This window comes from Limulus polyphemus, unplaced genomic scaffold, assembly GCF_000517525.1.
Source record: "Limulus polyphemus unplaced genomic scaffold, Limulus_polyphemus-2.1.2 Scaffold37, whole genome shotgun sequence".
NCBI classification, from domain to species: Eukaryota; Metazoa; Arthropoda; class Merostomata; order Xiphosura; family Limulidae; genus Limulus; species Limulus polyphemus.
This window is the reverse complement of record NW_013665647.1, coordinates 1,423,891-1,437,025: the sequence shown is the minus strand read 5'-3', so window position 1 is coordinate 1,437,025 and position 13,135 is coordinate 1,423,891. Positions and strand designations below refer to the sequence as shown.

The 13,135-nt window shown below is 32.9% G+C and overlaps 1 protein-coding gene across 1 annotated transcript in view; it reads left to right on the top strand.

Moving 5' to 3' along the window:
- The window catches only part of LOC106461216 (potassium voltage-gated channel subfamily H member 8-like), a 132,571-nt gene that overhangs the window by 14,087 nt on the left and 105,349 nt on the right, over nucleotides 1-13,135 (top strand). The window contains exon 2 of the mRNA XM_022388329.1: nucleotides 12,345-12,516. Within this exon, the coding sequence (XP_022244037.1) occupies nucleotides 12,441-12,516 (76 nt within the window). The 5' untranslated portion in view covers nucleotides 12,345-12,440. The remainder of the gene's footprint in view (nucleotides 1-12,344; nucleotides 12,517-13,135) is intronic.

Sequence of the window (13,135 nt, the reverse complement as noted above, 5' to 3'; positions counted from 1 at the left end):
TTGATACTGATGCTCTGAAGACGCTTGTTGAGTCTAACCCAAGGCAACACACTCTTGAAATCGCCCTGAAATTGCATGCCCCTCATGAAACAATACACATCAAAGGAATATGGGAAAACTCCACAAAAAAGATGTTTGGGTGCCTCACGAACTCTCCGAAGATCATCATTTCCATTTTTGAACCATTTTTGGACAGAATTGTCACCGGTGTTGAAAAATGGATTCTCTATGCGAATATTAAACGCCAAAAACAATGGCTCAGACCTAGAAAAAAAAACACTTCCGATCCCAAAACCTGGACTCCATCCGCAGAAAGTGATGCTTTGCATTTGGTGGGACAGCAAAAGAGGAATTTATTTCGAATTCGTCAATCCAACTCGAACTGTGGGACGTTTGAATCAAGCCCTTCATCAGAAACGCCCTTCACTCGTCAATCAGAAAGGTGTTCTTCTTCTCCACGACAATGCACGTCCACATGTGGCACGTTTGATGCAACACAAGATTATGGAGTTGGGTTGGGAAGTTCTCCCCACTCACCATATTCTCCAGTTAGGCACCATCAGATTACCATCTTTTTCGTTCGTTGCAACACCATCTTAATGGGAAAATGTATGCAAATATGGAAGGTCTTAAAGAGGACATCGACATGTTTTTAGCCTCAAAGCCAAGTAATTTATTTAATCAGGGCATTAACAACCTGATTGTAAGATGGAAAAGCACCATCGATAAGAATGGAGGCTATTTCATTTAATAAATGTTTTGTTTGGATATAAGTTGTTCGGGTCTTTTCATCTAAAAGAAAGCGACATTAATTTATTGACGATCTAATACATTCAATATAAGTATAGTGGTTTGCGTAACATAAACTTAAGGTGCTATAAAAACAACTGAGTAAACAAATCGTGTGATCCTGCGTTGTCTCATGATACCAAAAAGCCTTTATTGAGATGACAACCTCTGGAGACGCTAAGATGTTTATAGCACAGAGAGTTAGGTTAGATACAGCTTTGCATAGTGACATAATAAGACAAAGTTTCTTGGTGTATGTGATCATTCATCGGAAACATGACATATGTATCATAGATTATTATCATCAGCCACAAAATGAAATCGATATGAAACATATTTTCGAAAAGAATACTAAGCTTAGAAACGATTTTTTTGGGCACTATCATTTACTCTGGACTTATAACTACATACGTTTAGTTTAGAAGCCTAAAAATACTCAATATAATTTAATAAGAACAGTGGATTAAGTAAGTTTGATAAAATTCGGATAGACGATCAAGGTATTTATCAAATTATGTCTGTGAAGTGGATTCGATCAGTTACCCCTGAAGGTATAATGCTTTTTTTTGTCAATCGGTCGCTTACTAGTATTTTTGAAACTGTATTAAGTTGAATATGTTTGGTAGCATGTAATAGTAGCCTATCCTCATTATGTAGCCAAGAAATATAGGTGAACGTGTTTGGTAGCATGCAATAGGCTCCTATTGTCATCATGTATCCAAGAAATATTTATGAACCAATTAAAGATGACCGTACACGTGACCTCTGAGAAACTAGCTAGGAATGGAGGTGATGTTGGATAAACCAAACCTATATATCACATCATACAGTCTACTGACATGGATGTGCAAGTTATTAGTTAGAACTGGAGTTCTTGAAGGGAACTGCATTCAGTATTTCATTCTAGTACTGAGTTCCAAATATACAAAAAAGACTTATATGATAGTATCATGGACTACTGTCCAAGATAGAGTTTCTACTAAATCAAAATTAAAGTTTTCGATTATTGAACCATTTTTAATGATTATTGAAATTTCGATTTTTATGATAAGATATTCAGATTCAAAGTAAATTTACATGTCGATGTGGACTAGAACTTTTCATATTATCGCGATTGTAAAATATTTCGATTTTTATCATAATCTACGGTATTTGAAAATTTAAACCGCAAGTAGTACCACAGAGATACAATATCGTTGAAATCGTAGTAAACGATAATCCCAGCAACCATAGAACCCAAAGTCATGTTACAAAAGTTTTTCAGTGTGCCACAAGAAACACACAAAAAAATCACATGTAATAAACTATAAACAAAATTATCTGTCGCTGGGAACACGCTTAGTATTCGAGTCCCATATATTGTATAACACTACCAAGTTTTGCACATATGGCTAGATCGAAAACATTACAGAGAGATTCAAAAATCGAAATCAATTCTTCCATTATCGGTCCCTGTTGTCATCATTAAAACTCATAACGGATAATGTCTCTGGATATAGCACCCAAAGGTGTTGGGGATATTCCATCTATCAGACAAGATCCAGACGCCGATGTCAAACTAGCCAGCAACTAAGAAAATTTAGTTAAGGGTTAGGATTTGAGTTCTTGAGCACACAACGTCTCAACTCCACGTCAACACAACGTTGCTGTCTGCAGCCAGTTGTGGGAAGGCAGTTACCTATAATAATTAGACACAACCTTAATATAGAAATAACCCACCCTAAATTTTATACAATGTAAAACCCCCAACCTCCACCCTTTTACGAGATGTACAAAAAGACAAAAATATTCTCATAGTACAAATAAGGCCACCCTATATATCTACAAAACTCCAAAGCTTCACCCATTTTACTTAATAAGTACAAAATGATGTTAAACAGAAATAAAACCCTTACCTTAATAGTTCTTAATTCCCCATCCTCCTCCATATTAAGTATCTCAGAGTATATACCTTACGGGATAGTTGACGGTCGAGTACAGATCTTGCCAACGACTTTGCTGTAAGTACAAGTGTAAATGTTTCCTCGGTAATAGTAAGATACACATTAGCACAAAAGGTATCTGATCATAAAAAGTGGAATGAGCAAAGCTGGCGTTTTTATGCTCTTTACGAACAAATCCAGGTTCGAATGTTTCGACAACAATCAACGGCAATTTATTCGCCAGACTAAAATGTGAACGTTACAATGGTCAAGGTATAATGTATACAGTGGAGCATGGTGGAAAATATATTTATGCTTGGGGTTGCATCTACACAAAGTTGACGGCACTCTGACTGTTGACAAGTACAGGCAGATTTTCATCACGCCATTCCTTTAGGAACACAACTTATCATACAAGGATTAATCTTCAGCAAGACAGTGATCTTAAGCTTATATAAAACGTGTTAATACGATATCTTGACAGAAAACAACTGGTGGAACATGCAGTTATGGCTTGCCTTGCTAAAATTCCCAATATTGAAGTAGTATGAACTTATCTAAAAACTGATAAAATCAAAAGACGGTGGATGAATTGTGGGGAGTAATACAACGTATTTGTAACGATATTTCTTAATCGTACATTGGTTAAGTTATGGTAGCGTAAAAAAGGGTATTGCCTCTGTTTAAATAACATATAGTTTTTATGCATTGTACAACTTATTTGCTTCTGTATTGTATTCTCTGTGAAAAATCTTTATACCACTGATATATTCACCACCTGTTTGCCATAGCTAACTGTTTGTGACTCTTGTATGACTATATATCTCTTGAGTGTTTCCATAATTGTTTTTATTGCTACGTATATATATATATATGAGTATAAACTTCTCCATAGAGATACCCCTGAAAATATACGTAGTTAGCGAGTGACGAAAGTAGTTGCCTCATTACTTTGAATAAATAGCTCAACGTGATATTTACAATACTTTTTTACTTTCATTTTCCTCATTGGTTCGTTTAAAAGTCATTTTAAAAGTAATTACACTACAAGTGCTTCCTAGTCGTTATGGGAATATTTTAAAATGGTAAGTTGCTTAAAATATCAAGTTTAATTCCCATTATTACCTTGATAAACGAATTAGAGTAAAGTTTTTTGCGTTTTTAATCTGTACTTCAATTTTGTCCAAAAGTCGCACCTGCATCACGACCACACCCCTTTTCATATCCCCAAACAATGTAAATATTCAATAATTTAATTTTCAGATATACCCTTTAAATCACATGATGCATCACTTATGAGCTTATGTACTTTTAAACTGTGTAACATAGTTTTGAAAAGTTTACAACCATAACTAATTTATGTTATTTTTGCAAAGCTTGCTGAATAGAAATGAAAAATGTCCATATGTCGTTTTCTTGAAAGATGCGCGTTTCTGTTCGAGAAACGACTATAACACAGAAGTTATCTAATAATGGGAGAAATACGAGTTGTTACAAAACATTCTCAATAAAATACATCTTTTGACAGTGAATCTTCTATTTTGACGTTAATCAATAACACATATTTCTTTTAAAGGATAGACATATTAATGTTGCCAAAGTTTATATCTTAGAAAGGGACGTAAATAATATATTACACGCAATTTTCTTCCTTTCTATATCATAAAAATACAATACAACATTTCATTTAGATACAGATCTATCATTTAAACAAAAAGATGTTTTTATCTGGGTCGTATTACATCATAGTATTTGTCTTGTTTTATTAGCAAGTCGCATATAACTTGTATTATTGCCAGGTTGTATTTGTCTTGTATTTTTACCAAGCCGTATTTGACTTACATTATTAACAAGCGTTTTTTTTTTGTCTTATATCATTATCATTATTTGTCTTGTATCATTAACAAGTTGTATTTAACTTGTATTATTAACAAGTTGTATTTAATTTGTATTATTAACAAGTTGTATTTAACTTGTATTATTAACAAGTTGTATTTAACTTGTATTATTAACAAGTTGTATTTAACTTGTATTATTACCAAGTGTATTTGACTTATATTATTACCAAGTTGTATTTGACTTGTATTATTACCAAGTTGTATTTAACTTGTATTATTACCAAGTTGTATTTGACATGTATTATTAACAAGTTGTATTTGCGCTGAAATATTATACATTTTCGCTAAATATTTCTACAGTAAAATTCAGCCACCTGTTGCCCTATTTTTAAGCATACTGAAGTTTTAATTTAAAATAAGTTAGGCGAAGAAATAATCTATTCATGATTAATTTGGTCAATGTCTAATCAATGCTGAATCGCTTTTGAACCATTTGGGATACAAGAAAAAAGCTTTTTCGTGTTTACACATAAATAAATATAACCCATTTAGATAAAAGGGTGGAACATTCGTATAGCCTTTAGTTTCAATGTTTTTCTTACATTGCTTTGGGAAGTTAACTATAAATAACATAAGTTGACAGATTCTAAAGAAATATTATACCAGTAAGTTTAATGCCAGAGCTCAGGAAAAATAGAAGTTAAAAAACCTCCTTATATTGTGCGTGCCAAAAAAAGAATTCAGTCAGTTTTATTGAACTATGAATTTTATGTTTTATCAATCAAATTAAAATTTTATATTTTGAAGGTAAGGAACATAATATGCAAGGTTTAAAATTAGAAGATTTTTCTATCATTTATTATAGTTTTGTTTTTAGATTTTATAATTCAATGTTATACAGAAGCTTAAAAGCCACAGTGCTATATCTTAAAAGTATTAGATTTTATAATTTCATGTTATACAGAAGCTTAAAAGTCACAGTGCTATATCTTAAAAGTATTAGATTTTATAATTTCATGTTATACAGAAGCTTAAAAGTCACAGTGCTATATTTCAAGAATATTTATACCACATCATTTGACGGTCGGTTTGTTTGTTTAGAATTTTCGCGCAAAGCTACACATGAGTAATCAACACATTGCTGTCCTTACTGTTAAAGTGGAAGACTAGAAAGAAGACGAACTTGACGGCATCACACACACACACACCGTTAACTCCTGGGTTACTCTTGTCTGATCAAAGAACGGGATTTAACTGTCATCTTACAGTTCAGACACTCACATGTACATGCTGCTTCAACATTATAAAATTCAAAGATACTCAAAGGAACCTCAAACTATTTATTTGTTTCTACTGTTTCATTCTTATACATACATTTAATTTCCACGTGAGTTTGTTTGTAATTAAACACAAAGCTACACAATGGGCTATCTGTGCTCTACCCTCCACGGGTATCGAAACCCGGATTCTAACGTTGTAAGTCCGCAGACATACCACTGTGCCACTGGGGGGGGCTTTTTTGTAAGTATATATAATCGTGTATAATTCAGTAAGAAAAACAAAAATAGAAATCATGTATATTACCATTAAACATTTTAAAACATGGATGAACTAAAAATTCTAACAAGCAGTTCAAAAGCATCGAACGATGGGAGCTAGAATCCCTCGATCACCATAACCGTCGAAATGCTTACGATTTCTCCTTCAAGGATTGATTTTTTGGGCATCATACCTTGGACTTCACTCCATCAAAAAGAGCCAAATCGTAACACCAATTGTACATATTTTCAGGGAAGAGTATGCCCCCACATCCTTCCCTAGTTTCTACCTACCTTCGCTAGGCGCACAGCTGACAAGATTGATTGATTTCCAACTTCATCTTCTCCTCACACATTTTGCTTCCTCGTCTGTGAAATTTATTGACAGAGGTACGTTAGATCAGTGTTGGCTCACCATATCTAATCAACTAAACAAATGAGCCTGAGGAGTTAGTCGGTTGCTGGAGAACTTCACGTGTTAAGGGAATAACAGCTCTTGAAGGAGATTAAGTTGAATTCCTTATCTTAGAAGGATACTTGTTTTTAAAAATATCAGGGTTAGCTGAGTAGGTACAACGCAGATTGAAAACGTGATAAGCATATTTATCTGCCCGTAAATTAGTCCGTTGTTCTATTTATTCATTTATTATTTGTGACATTTATTTTCCTCTTTCCAATTTCAACCAGATTCGTATATGAGAGCTAAAAGTGTAAACTTGTTTTATTTAATTAGCTAATTTAGGAATTTTATCTATATTTCCTTTAAACATATATGTTAAATTTGATAAAAATCTCACTATGGGCAAATCGTAATTGTTTAATATTTTTGCAAAATAAGAAATATTGTCAACTGCACAGATGCTTAGGTGCTTTATCAAGCCACCATCTTCACGATCGAACACAAGAGCATCTAAAACATATTAAAATGCAGAACAAAGATACTCCTAACGGCAAACATTTCACCAACGAAAGTTGAGGAATTTTCCATTCTAGGAGTTATGCATTCTCCAAAAATATTCACAAAAGAGAATGACTGGAAAGGAAATAAGTCTGATAAATGTTTTTCCTTTTTATATAATTTAATTTTTTCCGTAATTTATTTAAATTTTAATTTCATTCTTTTCCTTTATTTAACTTGTGTAATATTTTTATAAAAGATGAAAGTTTTAAAGAATTTTTTAACTCAGCATTCAAAATTCTACGCAGACAATTTTTAAGTTCTGTACATGCATATTTATTCTAAACTGTACCAACTGACGAGGAGCGCTAGCTCGAAACGTCGTCTTCCATATTCCAGAATTAAAAATGTATTAAACTTGGCGATGAAACGTCGTCTTCCATATTCTAGAATTAAAAATGTATTAAACTTGGCGATGAAACGTCGTCTTCCATATTCTAGAACTAAAAATGTATTAAACTTGGCGATGAAACGTCATCTTCCATATTCTAGAATTAAAAATGTATTAAACTTGGCGATGAAACGTCGTCTTCCATATTCTAGAATTAAAAATGTATTAAACTTGGCGATGAAACGTCGTCTTCCATATTCTAGAATTAAAAATGTATTAAACTTGGCGATTTTGTAGAGTAAAATTTTACGATTGGAAATTCTGGTTCTATTTGTTTTGCCACTGAGGAAGCCAGTAATGCAGGGATTTTATTCTCATTGTAAAGTCGAGACAGCTTAGTCGGCTATGTGATCATTAGCCGGATCAAGTGATATGTCCACTTCTATCCCTATCCTGTTTGGTAAATTTTTTTCAAGTTCAGTAGCCAGACCTACATAGCTTTTTTTATTTAGCGATAAATTTGTTTTTTTATACTGGTTTGTTTACTGTTTTATAAGATTGCTTACGTAGGTTTCTAGGTTTATGGGTGTATTTTAAAGTTTAATAATTTTTCATAAGATAATAACAAAATAGGTAACCGAAGATCGTTAAAAATGTTTTGCTCTATCGAATGATGATACAATTATAATTACTGCTGAAACTAGGTAGGCGTTAGGTCTGTTGAAGAAAGATTATAATGAACGAAAATAAGAAATCTCAGGTTTGGCTACTTACCGGTTTCGACTTTGGGACGCTCTAGATAGCTGAAAACCGGCATATACACCGGAGGTAGAGCGACTATGCCAGATAGCTTTTTGTATCCAGCTTCTGTAATGTGTAATGATTTGTTTTTTACTCCTTAACTTCATATATAACATAGGGATTGGCTCCCTAAGGCCATCGACTGTATAGTGTACAAAGCACTGAGTATTGTATATATTACAGTCATCTAATGTTTATCTCTTATTGGCTGGTAATTTCTGTTTCACCCTGTACTTAATCTTTTTAAAGGAACACCAGATTTCTGAAACAACAAAACTTCAAGGGGTAATAGCATTGTTTATACTAGAATTATGATTTTTCTTCCTTTTTAATTTGCATAGAGTAATAATATAATAGGTAGTCAAAGATCGTGAAGACTATTTTGCTCTATCAAATGATAAAATTATAGTTACTACTAGAACTAGGTAGGCTTTTCAGACAGAGCAACTGTGCCAGGTAGCTCGTCATATCTAACCTTTGATGACCTGTAGAGAAAAAAAAACATAGATTAGTTTGTATTGCTTTAATACGATCGTCCGCGTCATCCCTACATAGAGAATGCTAGCGCACTTTCAGAAAAAAAAAATATATATTTCATTTGAAGACAAAATATCAGAATCAATTCTAATCAGCGAGTTTGTCGATCATAGCTTACTGAAGTTATGTTATTACGTTCCTATAATAGTAAAAATCCAAGTTTAAGCCTTAATTTTGTTTTAGTAGCGAGCGAAAAAAATAGCTCGTAAGTGATAGTTAATTATAAATAATTAAATTCATTCTTTAACATTGATAAATAATTTCATCATACAACAACAACAACATGTATTTACTCAATTATAACACATTCTTTAAAAAATAATTTGCCAATTGAAATTACTTTAAAAAAGTATGAGCTCTTTACGATAAGAGAACGTAATGCATACAACCAGTTTTAGAGATATGAACTCTAGTGTAATCTCAAATTCTTTTAAAACAAATATCTTCTTGTGGAAGGAGGATGAGTTATCTAATACATTATTCGAATTTGGAAAGTAAACGCTCTAGTATTCCTTGTCTTAATAGTAGTATTTATTGTCCTTGACATCTTCCGTTTTATTATAGTGTTCATACAGGTAAGTGGCGCTAATGGGGATTGGGATGTCAATTTCTGAAAATAAGTATTGTTTATCAGCTTTCGTGGTATATTTTAATAACGTTTCCTTCTTTTAACTAGCCACAGACAGTGAACGGTAGTATTAAATATGGGATGTTGTGGTGCTGTTTATCAATATCTAAGTATTACGTCATTTATAACTTATATTTTCACATCATAAGGATTAAATCTCATAAGACAACGTATCCTTCCTGGTGTATTGCTGCCTAGATTATTTGGCATGTGTACATATAATAGGAAAAATAATAGTAGCAATTTACACAGAAACAGAATAAAAACGATAGTTAAACATATAAATTAATAAATGAAATTATAAAATAAATGCTAATTCATAGTTAGGGCCTTTATCAGCTGCTTTCATTAACGAACCACTCATGAAAGATAAAGGACTAAATAATTCTATTTAGAAGTAAAAGAAGATATACATGATCCTATGTTCGTTTTCACAGATAGCGTACAAACATCAGCAGTGAGAATACCATTTACAATTTACTTTATTAGTTATTCAATACTAAACTATACAAACATCAATACACGCACATAGAGTTACACCCAGAAATGCTAATATATATACCCACACACGCACATATATTTATGTATATATAGGATGTCCCAAAAGTAAAATCGTATAGGGAAATGAGATCTCCACGGAAACACATCAAGCAAATCATGTGAAAAGTCACATTTCCCTATGGACATGACTTAACAACCACATACATACACACTGTCTATATATATATATATATATGTAAGCCATCAAAATTATTATTGTGACTTAATTTGCATCCAGTTGTCAGTTGGGTATCCTGGATGATAGCAACATTGTAAGTCGTAAGTACAGTTCATAGAACTTGTTTGTTTGTAGTTAAGTACAAAGCTACACAAAAGGCTATCTGTGCTCTGCCCACCACGGGTATTGAACTCGGTTTCTATCGTTGTAAGTCCGCAGACATACCGCTGTGCCACTGGGAGGCTCATAGAACTTAGTAAATTGTAAGCTAGCGTACCATATGATGCACCTAACAAATAGCTCAACTATTCCAAACAAATGCAGGTGAAGTAGGTTCAATTCAACCTGTCAGTAAGTTAATTTTACACACATTTATAGGCTTTTGATTATTTTATATTTGTAATGATAATATTGCATTAATTTATAAATTAAATAGGTAAGAAATGTGTTTCAGAATTACTGAGCAATAGCCAACCCTTTTTATGTGAATACAAGATACACTTAAACAAATATATAACTTGATCGCCGTTAATAGTTATACTATATTTAAGAATATTCAAGATCCGTTCATTTATGCTCAATTTTTCATCTCTATACCTTGAGACAATCCCAGTGACTATAGTTTGAAGACTGTCTTTTACCCCCCAATAAATAAATACAACAAACGATAACTAAGGTACATATCAACACTCTTATAGTACTGTCATATGATTTGGTTTGTTTGGATTGTTTTGAATTTTTTTCAAAGCTACACGAGGGCTATCTGCGTTAGTCGTCCTTAATTTAGGAGTGGAAGTCATCACCATCCACCACCAACTCTTTGGCTATATTTTACCAACGAATAGTGTGATTGACCGTCACTTTATAACTCCCCCACGGCTGAAAGGGTGAGCATGTTTGGTGTGATGGGGATTCGAACCCACGACCCGCAGATTGCGGGTCGAGTGCCCTAACCACCTGGCCATGTACCAACATGGGATGTTATTGTAAGAGTGATTTTTCTGTCAACCATACCTCACTTAGTTCGAGGCAATTTATCCCTTTTAAAATTATTTGGTTTCTCTGATAATAAATGCGTGAATTTCATAATTAATTTTTAACTCGTACAAAATAATTTGTTTCTTTCAAAGTTACATATTTTATGTAAATATTATATGTGAAAAATTGAGCAGTTATTTTAAAGTTTGATCTCGAACTCTGCAGCTTAATTTGGCCATTAATTTCTTGATGCTTTTATGTAGTTTTTCCAAACCGTTTATCTTTATTATCTTTATTGACTGGCCCGGCATGGCCAGGTGGTTAGGACGCTCGACTCGCAATCTGCGGGTCGCTGGTTCGCATCCCCGTCCCACCAAACATGCTCGCCTTTTCAGCCATGGGGGTGTTATAAATGTGACGGTCAATCCCACTATTCGTTTGTAAAATAGTAGCCCAAGAGTTGGCGGTGGGTGGTGATGACTAGCTGCCTTCCCTCTAGTCTTACACTGCTAAATTAGGGACGGCTAGCGCAGATAGCCCTCGTGTAGCTTTGCGCGAAATTCAAAACAAACAAACAAACAAACAAAACTTTATTGACTGAGGTTTAAATATTGTATTCTTCATTAGAAACATCAACGGAGGATAATCCTTCTAAGTAAGCTATTAAGAAACATTCGAGTCACAGTGTATCACTTCATGTTCTATTATTTTCATCCAGATATCCTGTTATAATGAGGATAGATCAAGAACGCTAACTTTCCGCTTGGATCGTTAAGGCCACTATTAAAATTTATGGTTTTGTATAGACTAATAGACGCTTTCCATCGTGGCCAAAAAATAAGTTTTTAAATAAGATTTATGCTGATTTATTTTATATGTTTAATTTTTATGCTAAGTTTTACACGATTAAATAAAGTTTTTTTCGTAGTCATAACTCTAACAAAGTGCGTTTTTACAGTTTGTTCTCTGAACGTCCGTATTAGTAATCTTAATTGTTGTCATTATTAGTAGCTATATGATCAGCTAAGTTTAATTATTAGTCAGACTTAGTCGATCTTATAGGATACTAACTAAGGCAACGATCGATATTCAATAGCCACAACCTTACCGTAGAGTAAGTATTTATGAATAGGTTTAGTTTTACATTTTAGTTTCACGTTTTTAGTTTTGAATAAGATTACCTAAAATTTTATTGTAAATTTATTGATTCCTACTCTAACTAAATGACAAATAATGTGCAACTATATCAATTTATTAGATAAGGTACTAGTATAACATTGAAACGTATGTGCTATATCACTTTCAGGGAAGTGTCCGACTGATCCTCTTGGCACAAGAAGTAAACAAAACATAAACGAATCTAGCAAGTTTCATGTAATTTGAACTTCAACAATTTGACCAGATGCCGCCCAGAAAAGGACTCCTTGCTCCGCAAAATACTTTCCTGGACACCATCGCTACTCGGTTTGATGGCACCCGTAAGTAAAGCTTGCTTTAAAATATTATGATTGGTTCCGCGGTTATCTGTACTTGGTTGTTTTTATGGTTATGGGGATTCGTTGAATTCGAAACCAAATGGTTCTCAGAAGGATCATTATTATGTTGAGTTCAAGCCATATTAATCCTTAGTGAAAATGTCCGAAAAAAAAGTTGTTATTATTCAAAGAAGTTCATGCTTCTCTAGTTTTTGCTTAATTTAGTTATTTCAATATTTTGTTTAAAAAAATAACAGAACTAATGAAGAAAGTTGATAGTACGTTTTTAATATTTCCTCTCCTTGTTTTTACGTGTTTATTATGCCCTGTGGCTATTTTTTATGGATTAGAGTATAAAGTTAATTAAATTGAACTATAGGAAGATGAAAGCGATGTATTTAAGTAAAACTAATAATAATAAGGTTATTTTTGGTTTTCTATTATAACTTGACTACAACCATAGCGCAAATGCTATTTCTTTTTGTGTTTTTTTTCTTTTATTTTGATTACTTTGCTTTTGTATGATTAGATCTTTTTAAACCATAATTTGTTCTGAATCCTCAAGAATATCAAAGGTAGTGTTTGAATTGATGTTTATTTATCACAGTGATCTATATACTTT